At 45.5% G+C, this 24,880-nt stretch overlaps 1 protein-coding gene across 3 annotated transcripts in view; it reads left to right on the forward strand.

Moving 5' to 3' along the window:
- Positions 1-2,021: 2,021 nt before the first annotated feature.
- Positions 2,022-24,880, forward strand: part of MCTP2 (multiple C2 and transmembrane domain containing 2) — a 209,316-nt gene continuing 186,457 nt past the window's right edge. For 2 of the 3 annotated variants that reach the window (XM_040414208.1, XM_040414210.1), the window contains exon 1: positions 2,022-2,153. Coding sequence is in view for 1 of the 3 variants with exons in the window: in XM_040414210.1 (XP_040270144.1) it covers positions 2,131-2,153 (23 nt within the window). In the remaining 2 variants the exon portion in view is untranslated. Of the gene's footprint in view, positions 2,154-10,752; positions 10,854-24,880 lie in introns of those variants that run through there. The other variant, XM_040414209.1, reaches the window with a different exon arrangement.

Genomic DNA, 24,880 nt, shown 5'->3' on the forward strand with positions numbered 1-24,880 from the left:
TTTGGATTCCGCTACCACGGACCATAACTAATGGTCCGTGGTAGCGGAATCCATAACGGAATAGTTAGATAACCCAAACCTTGTACGCCGAACTTGAAAACACAAGTTCACTCAACACTAGTCTCCCTCACTGGAAGGATCATACCTGCTCCGCACTGGTTCCTGTGTCGCCATCTTCCGGTCCAGGGTGGGCATGGTCACCTGCTCCCCTCCAGCCAATCAAAGGCTTAGACAGAGATACGTTCACAAGGCTACCTGCATGTAGAAAACCTGCACCAAAATGACATTTAAAAAAATGCAAGTTTATGTTAACAAGCCCACGGAAGTCTATGGAGAAAACCACGATACCTAAGTTACAGATTGGCGCTTTGCGGATTTTAAAATCCCCACAACGGGTCAATTTCCATGTGTAAAAAACATACAAAGTGTACATGAGATGTGGCAGATTTCACTGACTTTGCTGGTACTGTACTACTCTGCCATAGAGGAAAACCGTACATAAGGGCTCGTTCACACAAACTTATTTTGCGTTCCGTATACGGGCCGTTTTCTGCGTTCCGCATACGGTCTGTATACAGAGCCATTCATTTCAACGGGTCCGCAAAAGATACGGACAGCACTCTGTGTGCTGTCCGCATCCGTTCCGTGGCCTTGCAAAAATTATGAGTCCTGTCCTATACTTGTCCGTTTTGCTGACAATAGGCATTTCTACAATGGGCCTCCTGTTCCGCAAATTGCGGAAAGCACATGGGCGGCATCTGTTTTTTGCGGATCAACAATTTGTGGACTACAAAAAACAGCACGGTCGTGTGAACGAGCCCTTATCCGCATGGTGTGCAGGAAGCCGAAAGGGAGAGATCTATCATGACCCCCACTTCTACACCTAAATATCCCCCACGCCACTAGATGATGGGCTCAATTTACGATGAAGTATACGCCATAAACTAAAAGCACCCTCCGCCATCTGTGCATCTAGTATGAAGTCTATGCCAGCTTGTAGAGTAAACAATGATAAATCTGACAGGGCCGATGACCCCACCCATGCTACGCTCCCCTTTCTGAATATGGGGGGGGGGGAATGCCATTTGTGCCAGTTACAAACCTGAGATTAGCAACTTTTTTATACCAGTTTCCTGTTGTAGGAGGATGATAACACTCATTAGGGTCCATTCACACGTCCGTTGTTTCTTTCCTGATCTGTTCCGTTTTTTGTGGAACAGATCTTGACCCATTCATTTTCAATGGGTCCTGAAAAAAAATCAGACATTGAGCTGTCCGTTTTTTTTCAGGACCCATTGAAAATGAATGGGTCCAGATCTGTTCCACAAAAAACGGAACAGATCAGGAAAGAAACAACGGACGTGTGAATGGACCCTAATTAAAAGTCGTGTGGCGTAAAATAGTAGCAAAGTATTGTCGCATGGGCGTTTTTACATCAAGTATGGCAGATGGACGGGATAGGGGTGGCGTGGTGGGGTCGAAACTCCTACACCGGCAAATTTACTACTTTTTCACAGGTGAAAAAGTAGACAAAAAACGACTGCCATATATGCACCTAATTTATGATGAGGAGACGCCTCACTAGCTGTATACTACTGCAACCGACGTAAAAAGCCGTCTTAGTAACTGACCCCCAGTGGGTTGTCCTCTAGAAGAGGCGCTGCCCATGGGACCACCAGGAATCTTGGTATTACTAGAGACTGGCATTTCAGGGGTGCACGGCTCCTAATAAACTTGTGCCATCTTTCTGTTGTCCCTGTGGCAGCAATGACATGTCACCAGTCAGGAGCTCTAGTGTAACGGGACCCGAACGGTCCATGGCGATTATACAGGGTCATTTAGGGCAATGCTCCGGAGCGGATAAACCCGTGCATGTGGCTGGCCGGGCGGTTCCGGTAGGAGCTGAGCCGCCCGCACAGACACCACACCGGCGTCCTCCAGGAAGAGCACCTGGGCGGACGGCCATGTCCCGCACCCCGCCCTGCCTGACAGGTTGGCCGCCTCCCCATAAGGGGCTGGTTATGGCTGAGGAGGAAGTCAGGGCAGGAGGTGGAGTGTCCCGTCTGCGAACACACGGACCCGCTCCTAGACTGCAGCGGTGATAATAACAGTGAGGAGCCGGCCCGGGAGATGAGCACCGGCCACCGGCACAGGTGAGAGGGCGGCGGCGGCGGGGAGCGTGCTGACAGGGAACTTTCTGCAGTCATCCCAATGTGTGATATGTGTACATATATGTGTGTGTGTGTGTGATATGTGTACATATATATGTGTGTGTGTGTGTGTGTGTGATATGTGTACATATATATATGTGTGTGTGTGTGATATGTGTACATATATATATGTGTGTGTGTGTGATATATGTATCTGTGTGGATGTGTATCTTCTATCCATAGTTAATGTCTGTGTATGGACACTATTATAGGTTTGTGTGTAGTTTATTATGTGCTTGTGCATATAGTATAAACACTATACTGTACTATATATAATATATAATTAATAAATATATATACAGCGAACCCAGAAAGGGACGTCCGTCCGTCCCCCAAATCTCTGCAGGACTTAATTATTTCATAAAACAAATTCAGAAGATGAACTAAAGAAATATAAACGTACCGTGTGTGTGTATGTGTGTGTATATGTATGTATATATATATATACACACGGTACGTTTATATTTCTTTAGTTCATCTTCTGAATTAGTTTTATGAAATAAGTCCTGCGGAGATTTGGGGGGCGGACGGACGTCCCTTTCTGGGTTCGCTGTAAGGACAGCCACATGATGAATTGTTAACGTTGATTAAATCCTCTTCCTGAGAATTGATGTGACGGTCGCTCCATATGTCATATCAATGATCTTCAAGCTGTGGCTCTCTTGCAAAACTACAACTCCCAGCATGCTCTGCCGGGTGCAGCAGCCCCTACGAGGCTTTCCCAGCAGGTAGGTGGCGAGGTGTCTGGCGCAATCTCCCCGCCGTTCAGTGTGGATTTAACGTGTTCCTTTTGAGGATTACCAGGAGTCCTATCGGCATGTTGAAAAGTATCCATGTATGAAGCCCCCCATAATGACTATGGGGTCCCAGTGTTGTGCTGTATGGAGTAGTTTTCGGATTGTTTTTTGGCCATTGCACCTGGTCATGGGTCACTATGGCAAAAAAAAAAGTCATTCCACACGTTCTGAAAGTCTCTTTGGAGATATTCCAGGATGTTTTGTCCATTTAGATTCCCGAGTCAGCCTGACAGCATAGTATGTAATGTGCGTGGCGGTGTGACACATGGAGAAGACGCGCTCCTTCTGCGTACAGTAGTTATTATGTGTCACAGGACGGTAATCTGCTCGGAGGATAATGTGATACGGCCGCATTCATCATCTGCCAGGGTTGTCGTACCTGTCGTGCTGATCACTGCTCGTAAAGAACAGATCTGCCATATCGTCCTCCTGATGAGTCCGCGCTCTTTATGTATGTACCAGATCACCAGTGGTCATAGCAGGTCCAGGACTCGTCTAGTTCCCTGCAAGGAGCAAAGCCCCCATCCGGTCGAAAAACACAAGGGTTATGTCACAAATGTCCCGCTGTGTATGAGGACACCTGAGCAGAGTACAGAGAAAGCTTTGACAACCGGGCCGCAGGGGCAATATGTGAGTGTTGGTGGGCTGATGGGGTAGTAGTAGTTTTACTCAGCAGAGGTCCCTGGGCCGGCGTGCAGTGAAGGGAAGGACAGCACCAGTTCCTTTGGGGCACACTCTGGTGTCCAGGGATTCCTGCCAGATGGTGGTTGAGGTGTCCTTGGTGGGAATGGGGTTTTATGTGCCTTGGAGGCAGGGTCCCTGGTGTTCGTGACGCCAGCACCGTTAGGTGCAAAAGAAGGTGGTAGAAAGGATGAGGAGTCAATGGTTGTAAACAATGGAACTGTTAGGCTACTTTCACACCTGCGTTCGGGGCTCCGCTTGTGAGCTCTGTTTGAAGGGGCTCACAAGCGGCCCCGAACGCATCCGTACTGCCCCAATGCATTCTGAGTGGACGCGGATCCGCTCAGAATGCATCAGTCTGGCAGCGTTCAGCCTCCGCTCCGCTCAGCAAGCGGACACCTGAACGCTGCTTGCAGCGTTCGGGTGTCCGCCTGGCCGTGCGGAGGCAAACGGATCCGTCCAGACTTACAATGTAAGTCAATGGGGACGGATCCGTTTGAATTTGACACTATATGGCTCAATTTTCAAACGGATCCGTCCCCCATTGACTTTCAATGTAAAGTCTGGACGGATCCGTCTGAAGCTACTTTCACACTTAGAATTTTTTCTACAATATAATGCAGACGGATCCGTTCTGAACGCAAGTGTGAAAGTAGCCTTACTTGATCACTTGTCTCAGGATAGTCAGTACAGTTCATTTAGATAGCAAAAGTAATAATTCAAATATTAGTTCAGCTGTAATCCTTATAACAGGCTTGGCAATTGTAACTTGAGGAGTTCTCCTCTCTATATCTGTCTAGACTTTGTCCACACTCTAGCACTCCGGTACTGGTTATAATAACTTCTTTTTACTTGTAATTAGCAATCCACAGGGCGGTCTCCCTAACGGCAGGCAAATCCTCTGCTCCATTATTTGTACAGGATGCTTCCGTAAACTCAGGTCCACAATGTCCATAGAGGCATGTGGTAATAGACAACTTTGCGCCTAGTCGTCCGGCTGTGTCCAGGTGCTTTTAAGCTTCTCCCAGTCAACTGGTGCTGTGGAGTCCATAAGCTAATGCTGCTTCTACCTCCAGTAGACTTGCTTTGTATCCATACATTGAGTCGCTGGTCTGTGCTAGGTAGCTGTAAGAAATTTGTCCACACTCCCTCAGGCTGATCAGGGCCAAGGGGTTAAAGGGTTTCTATCACTTTGTTTCACCTATTTAGCTTTCAGACACTAGCGATCCGCTAGTGTCTGCTTTATCTAACCATCCTAATATAAGAGCTTATTGTCCTGCCGTTTAGCTAAAAAAATAACTTATATAGATATGCAAATGAGCCTCTAGGTGCTATGGGGGCGTGATTAGCACCTAGAGGCTCCGTCTACCTTAACAAACTGCCGCCGCCCAGCGCGTCCCTCCAGCCCGCCCATCTCCAGCTGAAGCGATCCTCTCCGTGCGCGTCTCTGTTCTGCGCATGCGCAGTGAATGTCTGATGCTTCCCTGCTCAGACATCTCCACTGCGCCTGTTCCTCGGAGCACTATGACGTCATCGGCGCAGGCGCAGTGGAGATGTCTGAGCAGGGAAGCGATCAGACATTCACTGCGCATGCGCCGAATACGAGGAGCATCGCATTCCGGAGGAGATGGGCGGGCTGGAGGGACGCGCTGGGCGGCGGCAGTTTGTTAAGGTAGACGGAGCCTCTAGGTGCTAATCACGCCCCCATAGCACCTAGAGGCTCATTTGCATATCTATATAAGTTATTTTTTTAGCTAAACGGCAGGACAATAAGCTCTTATATTAGGATGGTTAGATAAAGCAGACACTAGCGGATCGCTAGTGTCTGAAAGCTAAATAGGTGAAACGAAGTGATAGAAACCCTTTAAAGTGGCAGCTACATATTGGACTTCCTTCCTTCCTCCTGTTCTACACACGCACACCCTCGGATTTATAAATGTGGTGCCAGCACCACCTAGGGGTGAATAGATGTAATGACACACTAACAGCCTGTTATGAGGAATTACAGCTATATACAGAAATACATTTGATATACATATGCCCAAAGTTATACAGGGGCCCACTACCAATACTGCATTCCCCCCTGCTTTAAGATAAGCCGTCCTCAGCGTTTGACTTGCTGGACACTTGATCTCTACACCGTCACCTGAAAATATAAGGCATGCGCCGCACACCTATACATCTCCTAATTGAACATTGCATAATAATATTAAGGCACTTCAGTAGGTTCAGATAAGCAAGAGATTGCATGACACTACACATTATAAAAATATCGCTTATACACATTTTTCTTGGTTCTCATGACAAAAATGGGCGTTGCTCTTATAATAGTGCAATACAGTACATGATAGAGTCCTCTGAGACAAAGTCCATCACCCGATTCGGGGTATAAATACTTATCAATAACTGGTTAAAGTGCACAGTCTCTGACTTATAAAAACCTGTGCATTGCATAGTATAAAACACAGAAGAATGTCCTTCTGGGCACTAGACTTAAAAACGTTGCCGTAAACCTTTGGTTTAGAGTCCCAGGAAACCTGAGAAGAGGGTAAAAAGCAATAAAAATTGCGTAAATAGGAATTTTTTTTGTATGGTTGGAGTCCAGCAGGGGGGTCCACTTGAAGTACAGTGGGCTCTGAGGTGGCCTGGGGAACTGCCACTGAAACGCCAGAAAGAACGAGGAAGAGTCCCACTTAATTAAGGGGTTCCCCCTCCCCAGCTCCATACAGTATTTTCCCTAAAATTAGGGTTGTACAGTAGTGGCCAGCCGGCCTACTCACAGGTATGGATCTTCTTCTGATGTCCCATCCGTCTCCAGGGGACTCCCAAAATCTGTTTCCTCAGAGGATAGCTCTGGACGGTACTCCCTCTTCTGAAGGGTCATTACAGAAGTGAGCTCCAGCCCACTAACGGATCTTGTGAAAATTGATGCTGCTTTCCCAGCTGAGGCTGGGGGAATCAATGCTTTAGGCCAGGCATGCTCAACCTGCGGCCCTCCAGCTGTTGCAAAACTACAACTCCCAGCATGCCTGAACAGCCTACAGCTATCAGCCTACAGCAGGGCATAGTGAGAGTTGTAGTTTTACAACAGCTGGAGGGCCGCAGGTTGAGCATCCCTGCTTTAGGCTTTAGCACACAAGGAGACGCAGATGCTGGCTCATCTGACGGTGGTCCAGGAGGATGTTCAGGCGTCTCCTGACATGGTTGGATAGTGAGCTGCCGCAGGAGCCATACACATTCCCCCACGGTGTCCCTTACAGGCGCTGATTTTGGTGCATTCCGAGGACATCTCCGTTTGGTCTTAGGCCTCATGTAGACGACCGTTGTGCTTGGATGTGGACCCATTCACTTCAATGGGGCCGCAAAAGATGCGGACAGCACTCCGTGTGCTGTCAGCATCCGTTGCTCCGCCAAAAAAAAAAAAATAGCATGTCCTATTCTTGTCCGTTTTGCAGACAAGAATAGGCATTTCTACAATGGGCCACCCGTTCCGTTCCGCAAATTGCGGAAGGCACACGGGCACCTTCAGTTTTTTTGCAGATCTGCAGTTTGCGGACCGCAAAAAACTGAAGTCGTGTGCATGAGGCCTTAGGCCGGACGTCGGGGTCTTTAGTAGCAATGGCAGGTTGCCACACAATATTGGCTCCTGCAAACCTGGTGGCATGCTGATACTGCACCGGGACGACAGGTGGCATATATTTGACGGTAGGACGCGCAGGGGTAGGCGGCGAGTCTTTTTCCTCCTCAGACTCTAGATCCTAGGATTCTGGGGTCGGCAGGGGCCGCATAAACCGAATCGACCACCTCATCCACATATAAACTATGGCGGTGACTGGGCATATCCCAGCGTTTTACTGACCTCCGATTTACATAAAAATCACGTCCGTCTCGAGGTCTCTGATGAATCTAAACCCCCACTCCTTACAGAAAGATATCGCTCTCCCTCGTTTCCGGACCAATGCTGGCAGTGTATCTAGACGACAGCTCATCATCTTCCTTGTGAGGTCCTCATTGTAATTCTTGCACTGGTGCGGTCTGGTCAGCCGTACGGTTTTAATCTCCTTTGCTAGTTGCGACCATAGCTTATCAGGGGAGGTGTGAACATGGCGATCACCACTGGGGGTGTCTGAGTTCCTCCAGATCTTTCGGCTTTGCTTGGGGCGGCAGCTTGCACTACGGGTCTCTTACCTGGCGTGTTGGGTGGCCTAGACAGGGGGTCCACGCCCTCTCCAATGCCAGTCCCAAAGGTCCCTGATGCGGGCCTCTAACTCCACCGCGTTCCTGTTCACAAAAGGGGCTATCTCACCCTCCACGTGGCTTGTATCACGAGAGACATTTGCTTCTCCCTCTGGCACTGTATCCAGGCGCTTCTCCACCATCTTCACTTCAGCCGCTGGTTACGCCTCTCTCCCGCCACTCTTTCCAGGCCTGCCCCCTAGGGTTTTTTCATAAAGGGGCGGCACTGACTTCTGGAACTCTAAAAACAGCGTCTATGGTGGCGTTGGATTTCTTTTGACTGTCACGGTGATCCAATTAATTTCTATGGGATCACCGCTACTCTGGGATCCTGGCCGTGACCAATTTTGCCATGTAGCCCTAGCCTTAATGTCAGTTAAAGAGGGGCCCATTGATTTCAATGGGGAGATCTCTGGATCCATGTGAGGTACAGAGCTGGTTCTAGATGTATTAGGGCTTATTTAAACAACTGTATGGTCATTGGCGTAATCTCGCGATGCGCAGTTCCTTCCCTGAGGCTGATGCCAGCACAGGGAAGAAACACTATACCGGCACTGCGCATGCGTGAGCTCGCGCATCGCGAGATTATGGCAATCTAAATGTGAAGAAAGCAGGAGATTCGGAGGACGCAGGCGGTGCTGGGCTCCTTCACAGGGGGGTGTGGCTGGGCACCAAGAAGGTTAGTACAGCCCCTTGGGCACCTTACCAGGCTCATTTACATATCTCTAAAATCATTTTTTAAACACAATAAAAGGACACCGCTTTATGGGACAGGTATATTGCGGACATGCTAGCGGCGATCTAGCCGTGCATGGCCGTAGCTCTATCAGCTAAAACGAGGTGACAGAATCCCTTTAAAGCGGACCTTTTTATATTATTTTTATAATTTTAAAAAAAATATATGGCTCCTGAGCCACTATGACGAATACCACACCTCGTGCCCGCTTGGCGTCAACTACGTCGAGCTCACGAGACGCAGTATTGTCCCTGATTACCAAAAACGTGACGGTACGCCCTCCAGAGGAGCAGGTACAGTCAGCTTGGTACAGTTTACACACACACCTCCTGTCCACGCAGGCACAGGGAGGCAACAAGCTGAGAGAGCCATTTCACTGCCACAGTGAAAACAGCGCTGTCTCAGCCTGGAAAATCTGCCACCAGCTTCTCGTTTGATATAAGCCTGGTCCGCTAACGGGATTATATAGGATCAGAAACCAACCCGCGGTAGCTTATAACTAGGCCAAAACACGGACGTGGGGATTCGTGATGGATCTGGATAGATTAGAGGCTTGGGCAGATAAGTGGCAGATGAGGTTTTAACACTGACAAATGTAGGGTTATGCACATGGGAAGGAATAATGCAAGTCACCCGTACATACTAAATGGTAAAACACTGGGTAACACTGACATGGAAAAGGACCTAGGAATTTTAGTGAACAGCAAACTAAGTAGTAAAAACCAGTGTCAGGCAGCTGCTGCCAAGGCCTATAAGATAATGGGTTGCATCAAAAGGGGCATAGATGCCCGTGATGAGAACATGGTCCTGCCACTTTACAAATCATTGGTCAGACCACACATGGAGTACTGTGTACAGTTCTGGGCTCCTGTGAACAAGGCAGACATAGCAGTGCTGGAGAGGGTCCAGAGGAGGGCAACTAAAGTAATAACTGGAATAAATTAGGGTTATTCACTTTATAAAAAAGATGACTGAGGGGAGATCTAATTACTATGTATAGATATATCAGGGGTCAGTACAGAGATCTATCCCATCATCTATTTATCCCCAGGACTGTGACTGTGACGAGGGGACATCCTCTGCGTCTGGAGGAAAGAAGGTTTTTGCACAAACATAGAAAAGGATTCTTTACGGTAAGAGCAGTGAGACTATGGAACTCTCTGCCTGAGGAGGTGGTGATGGTGAGTACAATAAAGGAATTCAAGAGGGGCCTGGATGTATTTCTGGAGTATAATAATATTATAGGCTATAGCTACTAGAGATTGGTATATAATCCAGGGAGTTATTCTGATTGCCCGATTGGAGTCGGGAAGACATTCCCCCTCTCCCCCCCCCCCCCCCCCCCCCCTCTAAAATGAAGGAAATTTGCTTCTACCTCACAGGGTTTTTTGCCTTCCTCTGGATTAACTTGAAGGATAACAGGCCGAACTGGATGGATTATTTTTTTAAAAAAAATTTTCAGCCGTACAAATGGTTACTCTGTTACTATATGTAGAGAAAGCAAAGGGACGAATACTGCAGTTTTTTTTTTTTTTTCTTTTATTCTTGCCTGTTTTTCGGACTAGGCACAGATAATTCCTGGAAATTCAAATCTGCTAAATCACACCACATCTTTGTATAATTTATACTAAAATCTAGGTGCACTCAAATGTGGGCAAGTGTCTTTTACCCAGATAGGGTGGCATTTATTGCAGCATGGATAACCACGGAACTAATATCAGATCTGTTGGATGAGAAATCTCTAAGCTCACCCGCTAGCAGAAGAAACCATTCCCTGCAATAATCTTTGCTTCGTCTGGATTTGTAACCAGTATCCTCCGACTGCAGCATCTTTATGTAAAATCCATCTTTCTACATCCTTTTATAACATATGGAGTATTGGTGAGACTGAAGCTGTGTGCGGGGAATTCCCACCTCCATCTGGCAGAAGATGAATATTTAATGCTTTGTAGAAAGAAGGATTTCCCCGATTCTGCACGGCCTCCGGTGCCGGCGAGGATTTACTTCCCGGTCTCTGGATGTCTGAGTCACTATGTTCTATAGTTAGCTTCTGTCCCACCTGCCCTGACCGAGGCCGCGGCATGTACTGTGCTCCAGCCTGGGATTTGTGTCACAGCTGGCTTTGCTGAGGCTCTTATGAAGTGCTACTTTCCATCACTGTCGTCCTCCTGGAAACGTGTGCAAAGACTTTAAGTAAATATGACGATGTGATGACTTGTTCTGCTGTATAAATATTTGATTGTGCATTGGTTTTGTAAACCTTTTAGAAGATGGTTTTGATAAACACATGCTGTGAGTGTTTGCGTGGCCGACCCTCCCTCCGTGCGGCACGAAATCCCATTTCCAGTATGTGGGCATGTACAGCACTTGGCTAGCTGGCAGCATCTGTATCTAGCATTTCTATTCTCTAACAAGGTATGGAGGTAAGAGGTGTGAATTCAGGCTTTGGTGGAGTAGTACACTTGACACTATACACTGGTGCTATACAGGATAGGTATTGCCCCGTAGTAATATGTAGACCTTCTTGTAAGTCCTGAACCTAAATGTTCTTGGCTCTTGTGTGATAAAGGGTCGTTAACATTCCCCAAAAAATGTTTGATATGTCATAGAAACTTATCAAATGTTTTAATCTGTTGGGTCTGAGCAACAAGACTTCCCACCAATGCCTAGAACGAGGGGAGAAAAGTGTGTACATATGGTGCTCTCTCTCCTCGCTGCATGGGATGGGCTTCATCTTGATTCAGTCCTCGGCAGCAAGGAGAGAGGGTGTGATATGTGCTCGCTTCTCTCCTCTCATTCTAGAAATCGGTGAGGGTCTAAAAATGAGTGATCCTTTAAGCCATTGTCAAACAATATACTGTGCTTTAGTCCTACTCACATTCTTGGACAGGTTGCTTTTGGCCATTTTAAATAATTCCCGGACAATCTTACAGTCTTAAAGGGGTTATCCGAGCCTGGAAATGCCCCTCACACTGATTCTACTTACCTGGCCCCCTGATCCCTGCACGGCTGCCGCTGCTTCTCCTCGTACGTGGATGAAAACATCCGGTGACGGGGGCGAGCCTCCCTAGCTGTGCAGGGACCAGAAGCGCACACTGGGAGCCAGGTAAGTAGAATCAGTGTGGGGGGCATTTCCAGGCTCGGATAACCTCTTTAGGATTGAAGCATAGCATATTCAGTTCACCTAAATATATTTTAATTCATTTTACTATTTTATTTTTATTTTTGAGAGCATCTCTTGTATCTATGTATTACAAATTTTATTGTACCACGTGCTCTAAATGTTATTAAATAGTTTTACACCTATTTTAGAGCTGTCCCACATTACTCCCATTGTAAGAGTGCCGGTCGTTCCTTCTTTTTAAGCATAGCATATTGTCTGACTTTTAGAGCGACAAAAACCATGGCATAAAGGGCCACTAAGTTTTTCAAAAAACTTTTGATGTTTCATGATATGTTGTTCATAAGGTGGTCACTCACATTAGATAATAGTAGGTTGACAATGATTTTGCTGAAGCAGTCATGCACATGTTTGTCCATATTGGCCATTATAGTCATCTTGTGTCCCTCTTTCTCCACTGGATGGATTTTAAGGTAAGCATACCGCCATGTAGAGGGACCCTGAAGCATAACCTTAACTTTCTTAAATCCGGTTGTCTAATCCTGAGAAATGCTTCATTTTATTCATATACTAGCTGAAGGACCCGTTTTCGCTCGGGTATATTTAATCTATTTCATTTAATGTTTGTGTGTGTCGTTAAAAGATATCAACACTATTCACTATAACAGTGACCTCCACAGCAGCCCGCCTCCTTAACTTTGACCTTTACAGCAGCCTTCCCCTTTAACAGTGACTTTCAGAGCATTCCACCCCCTTAACAGTGGCCTTTACTGGATCGGGGGCGTGTCCTTTTGAACAGCTCCCTCTAAGACAGCAGCACTGTACTGTCTGAGTTTGAGCTGCAGGGAGAAAGTCACCCTACCTCCCTCCCCTGCAGCTGACAGAAGTTTATTTTTTATTTTTTTTTACCTTTGTTTTTTCAATCCCTATCGGCTGAGGAGTGGAGGGGCGTGGCTTAGCGGGACCTGGGGGCGGTGTTTTAAGTCTTGTGACCAAGCTTTATTGGCTAATGCATTTTTGGGGAATATCTCAGGAACGGTACATCCTAGGGAGCTGAGACCTGGTCTAAAACCTTCCCAGACACCTAATGTACCTGTGTGCCAAATTTTGTAAATGGAAATGTGACTGTCAGGCATATGGATTAATATTTACTGTCAGCTATGTCCTCACACCCACCATTTGCTGAAAGATGGCAGAGGAAATCAAGCCCCACAGGGGGGCCCTGCTTCAAAGCTGCAGCCAGATAGCAGAAAACTCCTAGCAGGCTACATTTGATTTCATTTCAGACCTCCAGTCAGACAGCACGGATCCTGCAGGAAAACCCCCAGCAGGAGGTATCAGCCCTTGCCAGGATCAATGATACCTCCCAGACATGTTGGCACCTACATTTCATAAGAAATTATGAATCGCCCGGCCATCGCAGGCGCAAACTGGATACATATTTGTGTCCCGGCTACGATGAATGTGCCCATGGTCTTTGTTTTGAGGATGGGATGCCAGGGAAGGGAGATATCCATGTCTCCCCACAGAAACCAACTGTACCATGTTTGGACTCTAGTTGTAGACGGGACCCAGGCAGATCAATTGGGCCTGGAACCATCTTCCTGCGACATTCTGGTCTGGGGCTATGAGCCCTAAGGGGTTTTATGGGTCATTTGCTGCCAGCACCAGAGTTGGAGGGGTGGACCCTACTCATAGGCGGGGAGGGGAGCGGCCGGCTACAGGTCATAAGCCCATGCAAGCCAGCGGGCGGCGTCTTTCTCTGAAAGGGGGTCACATCGTGCAAATGTGTTTGGAGAGACTTGGAAACCGCTGACCTTACCGCCCCTCACGTGACTGCAGCTAAGGACTATTCCACCATCATAGAACTTTCAACTACCCGGTAACTGACTTTTGCTCTGCTTAACCCTGTTGTACCTATATCACCTGTACCTCAGACCGTATATACTCTCGGTGTATTGTGTTATATCTAGTGTGCCCTTAAAGCGATTAAACATATAATTTAATCTTGTATGTTGTATCCTGATCACTAATCTCCACGTCCGTGTTTCAGCCTAGTTATAAGCTACCGCGGGTTGGTTTCTCACCCAATATAATCCCGTTAGCGGACCGGGCTTATATCAAACAAGAAGCTGGTGGCAAATTTCCGGGCTGAGACAGCGCTGTTTTCACTGCGGCAGTGAAAAGGCTCTCTCAGCTTGTTGCCTCTCTGTGCCCGCGTGGACAGGAGGTGTCTTGTAAACTGTACCAAGCTGACCTTACCTGCTCCTCTGGAGGGCGTAACGTCACGCTTTGGTAAGCCGTGACCATACTGCGTCTCGTGAGCTCGACATAGGTGACGTCAAGCATTGGCATTCGTCACAGTGACGGTGCGGATTCCTTTAGCGGATACACACACGCACACATACTCAGCTTTATATATTAGATAATATGCAAATTGAGTGCACCATCGCTCCAGCGAGATGCTACCCAGCTCCTTCCCTTCTTGTTGGTTTATGGTCGCTGGTAGTGATTATGCAGGGGAAGCCAGGTACACAAAATAGCCCATCCAGTTGCATGCAGCAATTTTAGTCCGGCCAAATCCCGGCATTTCTGCCGTGGAGTGTCCGGATCCCCATTATAGTCTGTGGGGTCCAGCAGGCAGATCGCACCATTTGGCTATGCTGGATCAAGAGAACTCTGATAAGCTGTTATTCTGCCTGAACACTACTGTGAAACTAGCCTTATTAAGGGGTTCCTTCAAGGTTTTACTCATTTTGACGGAAACCGATGTGCTGTGAAAAGTAAAGAGTGGGACTTCAGAAAAGTGAACGTAAATGTGAATATTGTTATCAGAACTACCGAGGCGATCATTGTTGGAATTATTAGGGCAGTTGTTCTGAAGTGTCTATTACATGTGATTGTTTACTATATGATAGGTCCAGGATCCTGTATTATCTTTCTGTGACACGTTTTGAGATATTTGATTCTACAATGTTATCTATAAATTTCTGTATGGATGTACATTTTGTTGGTAACCAGCTGTGACAGTATATGGTGACGCTTCTTGTTAGAATAATGGCTGTAAGAGCAAAAAATACATTGAGGATAATATTTTGTTTTTAGTAAATGAGGAAATGCCCCATTGACCTTCCTTTAAGAGCTGTCAAATCCTGGAATTCCTTCTTTTTGGAAAAGTCAGCCTGCTCACAGACGAAATTTCTGGGAAAACAATTCAGAGCTGTGGATTCTTAGTCTGTCAGCAGTCTCCTCCTTATCCTTCCAGACTGTGCTAACCAAATTGGTAGCTGGTAGCGAAACCCGGGTCGGGCAGAGATACACGGGAAAAACTTTTTATATGTGCTGTGACAAGAAATGGTCTTGTAAGTACAATGAAAGCATGGTGAACCTGTCTGTTTGCGGGTCTGTACTATATTTATGTCCTTTTGAAGGAAGAAAAGGTTTCTGTTGCCGGTCGGTTTCAGGGATCGAGGAAGCCGAAAGCCAGGAATAAGGAGAGACTTCTCCAGGAGAGTGACTGCTTGTGAACATTCCTCTAGGGGGAAAAACAATTAGCGCAGACCCATACCTACGCGTTTTTAGTTGAATCTTATAGGAGTGCGGGCCTACTCCTGTTTCTGGGACTGCAGCTGTGAGTTTAAGTTTAAAGACCTGCACACTAAATTGTTTTGATTGTGGTGAATGAAGAAAATTGTCATGGTCCGTAGATGTGTTGATTCCTGGCATTTACATGCACATGGTCTTTTTAAATCATTTGAATATAGTTCACATACGTCTACTTTCACACTAGCGTTCGGGGCTCCGCTTGTGAGTTCCGTTTGAAGGCTCTCACAAGCGGCCCCGAACGGATCCGTCCAGCCCTAATGCATTCTGAATGGATGCGGATCCGCTCAGAATGCATCAGTCTGGCAGCGTTCAGCCTCCGCTCCGCTCAGCAGGCGGACACCTAAACGCAGCTTGCAGCGTTCGGGTGTCCGCCTGGCCGTGCGGAGGCAAACGGATCCGTCCAGACTTACAATGTAAGTCAATGGGGACGGATCCGTTTGAAGATGACACAGTATGGCTCAATTTTCAAACGGATCCGTCCCCCATTGACTTTCAATGTAAAGTCAAAACGGATCAGTTTGCATTATCATGAACAAAAAAAATATATATATATATATTTTTTTTGTTCATGGTTATGCAAACGGATCCGTTCTGAACGGATGGAAGCGTTTGCATTATAGGAGCGGATCAGTCTGTGCAGACACCAGACGGATCCGCTCCTAACGCAAGTGTGAAAGTAGCCTAAAGGGGTCATCCCACAAAAATATTTATGGTTAACTATAGCTCACTATATACAGGCACATCTCAATAAATTAGAATATCATTGAAAAGTTAGAGTAACTAAACTTTTATAATCATTTTTAATATGTTGTCCCTAATCCCCCTAAATAAAATTTAAGTTCTCTTAGCTTAGCGGAGCAGGCACAGGCAGGAGCCTGCTCCGCTCAGCTAATCCTGGCATATCACATGGATACAGGGTACTCATGTACTATGTCAGGAGTTAGTAATTGTCCGGGGAGCACGGGCAGGAGCAGCAGTGTGCGCTCCTGCCCGTACTCCCTGCGCTGCTGCTGCCCATTCATAAAAGAGTACTCCGTACACCGCTAAGCTGTCAGCGGTATAGGGAGAACTGAGTTTTAAGCGCACACTGAATGGTGCGCTTTAGGGATGTAAAAATACAAAATTAATAAAGTATATTGCAGGGCTCCAGATGGCGACCAAAATGGTCGCAAATGTGATCTAGAATTGCTAAATGGCGACAAGACTACAAATAAAGATTTGTTTTCACACTGCTTGGTTGCTGTGGATAGGGTTCCCACCCCAGTAATATTAGATAAGTAAATCACAGCAGGATCTTGTTTTCATCAATCAATAGTACTGTTTATTTTAACACTTTAAAATTGACATGCGGCTTTAGTATTCGTGTAAAAGTTTTCTGCAAAAATGCCTTCGTCAGACACTACAAAAATATAGATATTATCAGATATATATTCACACGTTTATGCATATCATTTTACATATAAACCCAGAGGGTCAGTTACAATTTTTCAAAATATCATGGAGGATGGACCTCATGTTCCAGATCTTCTCTAGGGAGAGCTGGATTGACCGCAAGTTGTAATGTAGGAGCCTTCTAAATTACAATACTGGCAGAGGCTCATTTGCATACTCGGCTAGTGGGACATCAATTGTATTACAGATAAAATTGTATTACAGGTAAATTAATCACAATCTGGTTACAATCTGTCAGACCATTCACTGTGAGTGCTCTTGACTGTCTGGAGATTTCATTTAAGGAAAAGAGAGGAAGAAGAAATGCAGATAAGCTGGATATTCACTCATTCTGATATAATCAAGAGGCCAGAGTACAAGACTACAAAGTACTTTGCGCCTAGATCTTCAGATTTTCAGCTCAACTGGGAGGAGCCTGCTCTTGTTCTCCTGGGCGTCTCCTTCTCCCAGGCTGGAGTGCTGGCCAATCTCAGCGCTCAGCTCATAGCCTGGGAGAAAAAAAACTCTCGGGCTATGAGCTGAGCGCTGCGATTGGCCAGCGCTACAGCCTGGGATAATAAGACGCCCAGGAGAACAAGAGCAGGCTCCTCCCTGTTGAGCCGAAAATCTGAAGATACCGGTGCCTATACCGGGAGAACGGAGCGGCGCCCAGGGATAATAGTAAGTGCAGGGAGATCCCTGGGCGCCGCTGTCCATGTCTGTATACTTAGTTTAGATTTTTTAATGTAATGAAAGGTCCCGCATAAACGATATTCATTGGTGGTGCAGTGCATCGAACACCCAACCCCAGTATTATAAAGTAAAATCATCGAACACCCCCCCCCCCTTCTAAGTATTATCATTGGTGGTGCAGTCGGCCCCCAACCCCCCATCCCCTAAGTATTATCATTGGTGGCAGTGGCCGTTCCGATTGGAGCCCCAGCAGTGTAAGCCTGGGGCTACGATCGGTTACCATGGCAGCCAGGACGCTACTGAAGCCCTGGCTGCCATAGTCTGCTCCATGCTGCTGTGTGCACAAAGCACAGGGCAGCAGGGACAGTGCGATGTCCTATTCACCCTGATAGAGCTCTGTCAGGGTGAATAGGACAAGGGATGAAAAGACCCCAGGTTCTAGCCCCTAAGGGGGTAAATAGGTATTAAATAAAAAGTAAAAAAAAAAATTAAAAAAACAAACACCAAAATATTAAGTTTAAATCACCCCCTTGCCCAATTTTACATATAAAATATATAAACAATAAAAAAATTACATATAGTCATGCCCGAAAAAGTGTGAACTATTAAAATATTTAAAAATATCTCCTATGCGGTGAACGCCGTAACAGAAAAAAAAAAAAACTTGCAATTTACAATTTTTTTGTCACCTTGTCCCAACAAAAATTAGGTTAGGACTATTCTATTATGGTCCCGACGTTCCATAAAATGCGGAATGCATGCGGCTTTTTTGGTGTTTTATTTTTTTCACGTGGTATCGAGTATCGCAATACTTTTTTATGGTATCGAAATCGAGTCAAAATTTTGGTATCGTGACACCCCTAGGTAAAACGTGTGTGTTGTTGTTTTTTTTTATTTTTTTTTTATTATACCGTAATTATATGTATTTTAAGTTTGGCTCCTAAATTTTTCAGGTTAGAGCCAATGGCTCCTTGTTTTTTTTTTTTTTGTCTGGAGCCCTGTATTAGAAAAATGCTATTTAGGGGATTAGAGACAACATATTAAAAATTATTATAAAAGTTTAGTTACTCTTTAATTATTTCATTAATTTAATTCAGAAAGTGAAATTCTTATATTATATAGATTTATTACACACAGAGTGATCTATTTCAAACTTTTATACTTTTATTTCTTTTAATGTTAATGATTATGACTTACAAATAATGAGAACCCGTATCGTAAGTCGGTATCTCAGAAAATTTGAATATTGTGAAAAAATTAAATATTGTAGACTCATGGTGTCACACTCTCAGCCAATCAACACAAAACACCTGCAAAGGTTCCCTAAGCCTTTAAGTGGTGCCTCAGTCTGGTTCAGTAGGTTGTATCCGTATTTTTCAACCCATAAGACGCATCCCCCCGGGGGGAAAATATCCCTGCGTCTTATGGGGTGAATACGAATGAACGTTTTGATTAGGCCCCATTCACACGTCCGCACCTGTTCCGCAATTTTGAAGAATGGGTGTGGACCCATTCATTCTCTATGGGGCCGGATGTGAAGCAGAGAGCACACTATGTGAAAAGCCATCTCGGAGGAAGTGCAGCTCATGTTGCGGCTGGACGTCATTGAGCAGTCTAAAAGTGAGTGGGCCAGTCCTATAGTCTTAATTCCCAAGCCAGAGGGGACGTTACGATTTTGTAACGCTTTTCGGAAATTAAACGAAATATCAAAGTTCGATGCATATCCAATGCCTCGGGTAGATGAACTAATTGAGAAATTAGGCCAAGCCAGGTATTTTTTCTGTTTTGGACCTCACCAAAGGGTACTGGCGAGCAGTGATGGCCAGTTCGCCGTGTTCGCCTGCGAACACATGTGAGCTGCCATCTTAAAGGGAACCTGTCACCGGGATTTTGGGTATAGAGCTGAGGAAATGGGTTGCTAGATGGCCACTAGCACATCCGCAATACCCAGTCCCCATAGCTCTGTGTGCTTTTATTGTGTATAAAAACCGATTTGATACATATGCAAATTAACCTGAGATGAGTCAGAGCTTGAAAATATGACTTCTCTGGTCACACAAGTAAGATATGACTCTTTTATGTTAATTTACATATGTATCAAATCATTTTTTTTACACAATAAAAGCACACAGCGCTATGGGGACTGGGTATTGTGGATGTGCTAGCGACCATCTAGCAACCCATATCCTCAGCTCTATACCCAAAATCCCGGTGACAGGTTCCCTTTAACTGACAAGTCCTGCGAGGCACAGGTAAGTCCTTACCTGTGCCTGTGCGCGAGCCGGTCTGAAATGAAATGCGGTCTCCGGGTGCAGGCAGTTCCGAGAACAGCCCGATGAAGGCCCCTGGAGGCTGTTCTCGGAACTGCCTGCTCCCGGTAACCGCATTTCATTTAAGACCGGCTCGCGCACAGGCACAGGTAAGGACTTACCTGTGCCTCTCCGGACTTGTCAGTTAAGATAGCAGCTCGCATGTGTTCGTGGGCGAACTGGCCATCACTGCTGGCAGGTACCCTTGACGGAGGCTGCCAAAGAGAAAACTGCCTTCATTACACCAGATGGGCTGTACCAGTATAAGGTGTTACCCTTTGGCCTGCATGGCGCCCCTGCCACTTTCCAACGTCTAATGGATATTGTACTTCGTCCACATCGGCGGTACGCCTCGGCTTACCTGGACGATATTATTATTCACAGTACCGACTGGGAAAGTCACCTGCCCAAAGTACAGGCCGTAGTGGACTCCCTTCTAAAGGCGGGACTAACAGCTAACCCAAAGAAATGTGCGATAGGGTTAGAGGAGACTAAATACCTTGGGTATGTCATTGGGCGCGGAGTCATTAAAGGGAACCTGTCACCGGGATTTTGGGTATAGAGCTGAGGACATGGGTTGCTAGATGGTCGTTAGCACATCCGCAATACCCAGTCCCCATAGCTCTGTGTGCTTTTATTGTGTAAAAAAATAACGATTTGATACATATGCAAATTAACCTGAGATGAGTCCTGTCCCTGACTCATCTCACGTACAGGACAGGTTCCCTTTTAAACCCCAAGTAAGCAAAATAGAGGCGATACGGAATTGGCCTCGACCTGCCACCTCCTAGACAAGTAAAGTCGTTCCTGGGAATGGTGGGCTATTACATGAGGTTTGTCCCCCATTTTGCCACTTTAGCGGCTCTGTTGACAGGGCTCTTAAAGGGACGGAAGTCTGTGATAGTCCGCTGGAATGACCAGGCGGAAGAGGCTTTCTCCGCTTTGAAGTCGGCCCTGTGTGGGTCCCCGGTTTTGGTGACTCCCGACTTCAAGAGAGAATTTGTGGTACAGATTGATGCCTCCGAAGTAGGCCTCGGTGCGGTACTATCTCAGGAAGTCAACGGGGAGGAGCATCCAGTTGTCTTCCTCAGCCATAAGCTCACTCCAGCAGAGACCCGGTACAGTATAGTGGAGAGAGAGAGTGCCTGGCCATCAAGTGGGCACTCGAGTCTCTCCGCTATTATCTGTTGGGGAGGAAGTTCTGTCTGGTGACCGATCACTCCCCTCTCAAGTGGATGAGCCAGGCCAAAGAGAGGAATGCTCGGGTCACCAGGTGGTTCTTGTGTCTGCAAAACTTTTACGTTCACAGTAGAACACAGGGCAGGCCAGTTACAGGGAAACTCGGATGCCCTGTCCCGGGTACACTGTCTGGCGTGTGTTCACCCCCTCAGGGTTGAACAAAGGGGGGAGGTATGTAGGAAGGCGCAAGGGTCCGTCATTGACGGAAGGTACGTGTCACCGAGGTTCCTTGCCTCGGTGAGATGGGAACCGGTTATTTTGTGTGTCAGCAGCAGATAGTGCTCGCTGACACTGTTTTTTCTTAGTGTGGCTGAAAAGCCGATCCGGGCCGGTTCTTATTTGGAGCAGGGAGGGGTGGCTGTTCCCCACGTCCAGGCCAGGCTTTAGGCTGGGGTTTGAAATCCCAGCCAGCAGCTCAGCTGAGTGTGGAATGATCCTCCAGGTGATAGTGGAGCCGTTGGATCTCTGTATTGGGATCTGAGGCTGTGTCTGTGTCTGAGGCTTGTAGCTGGATACATGCCTGTGACCTGTCTGGAAGGACAAGGGAATGACATCCAGGTCTGGGACTCGCCAGGAAGTGAACACCAGAACTTGACCTTCTATTGCGGTACCTGCAGCAAGGTGTAAATGGAACACCAGGATTTAAACCAAGGTGACTTTGTTTAAATTTTCTTTTCTGCCCTTTTTGTGTGAATAAACACAGAACTTTTGCTTTTCAACCGTGGTCTTGCCTCTGTATTGCGTCCGCTTACCCTGCCTACCAGAGCAAATCCCTACTCTATATATAAGTCACAACAATAGACAATTACAGTCTGCTAAAACTAATAACACACAAAGAATTAAATGTTACCATGTTTTTATTGAACACACCATGTAAACATTCACAGTGCAGGTGGAAAAAGTATGTGAACCCTTGGATTTAATAACTGGTTGTACCTCCTTTGGCAGCAATAACTTCAACCAAACGTTTCCTGTAGTTGCAGATCAGACGTGCACAACGGTCAGGAGTAATTCTTGACCATTCCTCTTTACAGAACTGTTTCAGTTCAGCAATATTCTTGGGATGTCTGGTGTGAATCGCTTTCTTGAGGTCATGCCACAGCATCTCAATTGGGTTGAGGTCAGGACTCTGACTGGGCCACTCCAGAAGGCGTATTTTCTTCTGTTTAAGTAATTCAGTTGTTGATTTACTTCTAGGCTTTGGGTCGTTGTCCTGTTGCAACACCCATCTTCTGTTGAGCTTCAGCTGGTGGACAGATGGCCTTTAGTTATCCTGCAAAATGTCTTGATAAACTTGGGAATTCATATTTCCTTCGATGATAGCAATCCGTCCAGGTCCTGACGCAGCAAAGCAGCCCCAAACCATGATGCCCCCACCACCATACTTTACAGTTGGAATGAGGTTTTGATGTTGGTGTGCTGTGCCTCTTTTTCTCCACACATAGTGTTGTGTGTTTCTTCCAAACAACTCAACTTTGGTTTCATCTGTCCACAGAATATTTTGCCAGTACTGCAGTGAAACATACAGGCGCTTATGTGCAAACTGTAAACGTGCAGCAATGTTTTTTTTGGACAGCTGTGGCTTCCTCTGTGGTATCCTCCCATGAAATCTAATCTTGTTTAGTGTTTTGCGTATCGTAGATTCGCTCACAGGGATTTTAGCATATGCCAGAGACTTTTCTAAGTCTTTAGCTGAGACTCTAGGATCCTTCTTCACCTCATTGAGCAGTCTGCACTGTGCTCTTGCAGTCATCTTTACAGGGCGGACACTCCTAGGGAGAGTAGCAGCAGTGCTGAACTTTCTCCATTTATAGACTATTTGTCTTACTGTGGACTGATGAACAGCAAGGCTTTTGGAGATACTTTTATAACCCTTTCCAGCTTTATGCAAGTCAACAATTCTTAATCGTAGGTCTTCTGAGAGCTCATTTGTGCGAGGCATCATTCACATCAGGTAATGCTTCTTGTGAAAAGCAAACCCAGAACTGGTGTGTGTTTTTTATAGGGCAGGGCAGCTGTAACCAACACCTCCAATCTCATCTCATTGATCGGACTCCAGTTGGCTGACACCTCACTCCAATTAGCTCTTGGAGATGTCAATTATTCTAGGGGTTCACATACTTTTCCACCTGCACTGTGAATGTTTACATGGTGTGTTCAATAAAAACATGGTAACATTAAATTCTTTGTATGTTATTAGTTTAAGCGGACTGTGATTGTCTATTGTTGTGACTTGGATAAAGATCAGAATACATTTTATGACCGATTTGTGCAGAAATCCATATCACTCCAAAGGGTTCACATACTTTTTCTTGCAACTGTGTGTGTGTGTATATATATATATATATATATAATATTAGTGTGTGTGAATTCCGGCAGCACTCACTTAAGAGATTATCCGGTGCAAGCGTCTCGCCTTTGACAACAGGCTTGTATATTCATAGAAAATCAACGCAGCACTCTTCTTGTAAAAAACGCTGTGTCTTTATTCACACATGTGACACAAAATAGGCAACGTTTCAATCCCCTTCCAGGATCCTTCTCAAGCCAAGTGCACAGACCAACAACATGCTGGCATCTAAATACATATCCAGCTTTTCAATACATGTGTACAACATCATTTAATCAAGTGATTACAATTAGTGACAGCTGATACAGAATCAAGTGTTCATTTAAAAAAAAAAAAACGATCCATTCCACTATTTCCAGTGTCTTCTTGTATTGTGATCTTGGTATATATTCTCATACATCTATATATAATTAAAATATATATATATATATATATATATATGTATGTATGTGCTTGTGCCGATAAGGTGTAGCTCCACATTGAAGTATACATAAACAATCACATATTATAAAAAGTGCAAGTGCATTTTAAAATCACAATAAAATCACTTTGGCTATAATAAATTCATCAATTCATCAGGATAGAGAGACGCGTGCTGCAATTGAATGCAATTCATCCAACTTGTTGTTTTTTTGAAAAAACGCATGGTGTGAACACCACCCAACTGCAGGGTACAAAAAATGTTTTATAAAAAAAAAAAAAATGTATTTTTTTTTTTTTTTTTTTTTTTTTATATCAGCGCTTATGCCCATGTTATCTCTTGAGGTGCGGATCAGTCCGCACAGTACTCTAGTAGCGTGAGATCGTGTGGCGCATAAGATGACCATTTCTCCCCCCGGGAAAAAATTGTTGTATGGAATCATCTTCTATTCTCCTATTCTAATAAATGATATCTTTCTATTGCACTACACCTCAACGCACTAATAATACATGTGCAGTCACTCATCCACATCACATAGACAACACTTCCCCACAAACGCATGCTTGAGAGTCGGTGTGAATTACCGTCAATACCCGCATGCGGCATTGTGTATACTTCCCGTCTAAATCAAGTGTCGCATAAATTTTTTTTGCCCATATTCATCATCCTGCAGAACGCCTTTCTCATCCCATGAAACTCCATATCTGTAATACAGCAAAAATATTTTTTTTGCAAAAAATTCATAACTGGTCTATACATTCAATGTAATAATGTGTCCGGAAATCCTGCAATCGGGAGCCAATACCCTCTATCTCATACCCACTGTAACATGATAATCTATATTTAAACCGTGCGGTTTCATTGTACCAAGGCGATGTATCCATTTTAATTCACATTTTTTCAAAAGAGTAGTTCTATCCCCCCCCCCTCTTTTTAACACATTAATTCTTTCTAGGATTGCAAATTTCTGATCTTTTTCCTTATGCTGTTTGTCCGAAAAATGTTTAGCCACAGGCAGATCTTTCTTTTTATCTCTAATAGACTGTCGAG

This window comes from Bufo bufo, chromosome 1 (assembly GCF_905171765.1).
Source record: "Bufo bufo chromosome 1, aBufBuf1.1, whole genome shotgun sequence".
NCBI lineage: Eukaryota > Metazoa > Chordata > Amphibia > Anura > Bufonidae > Bufo > Bufo bufo.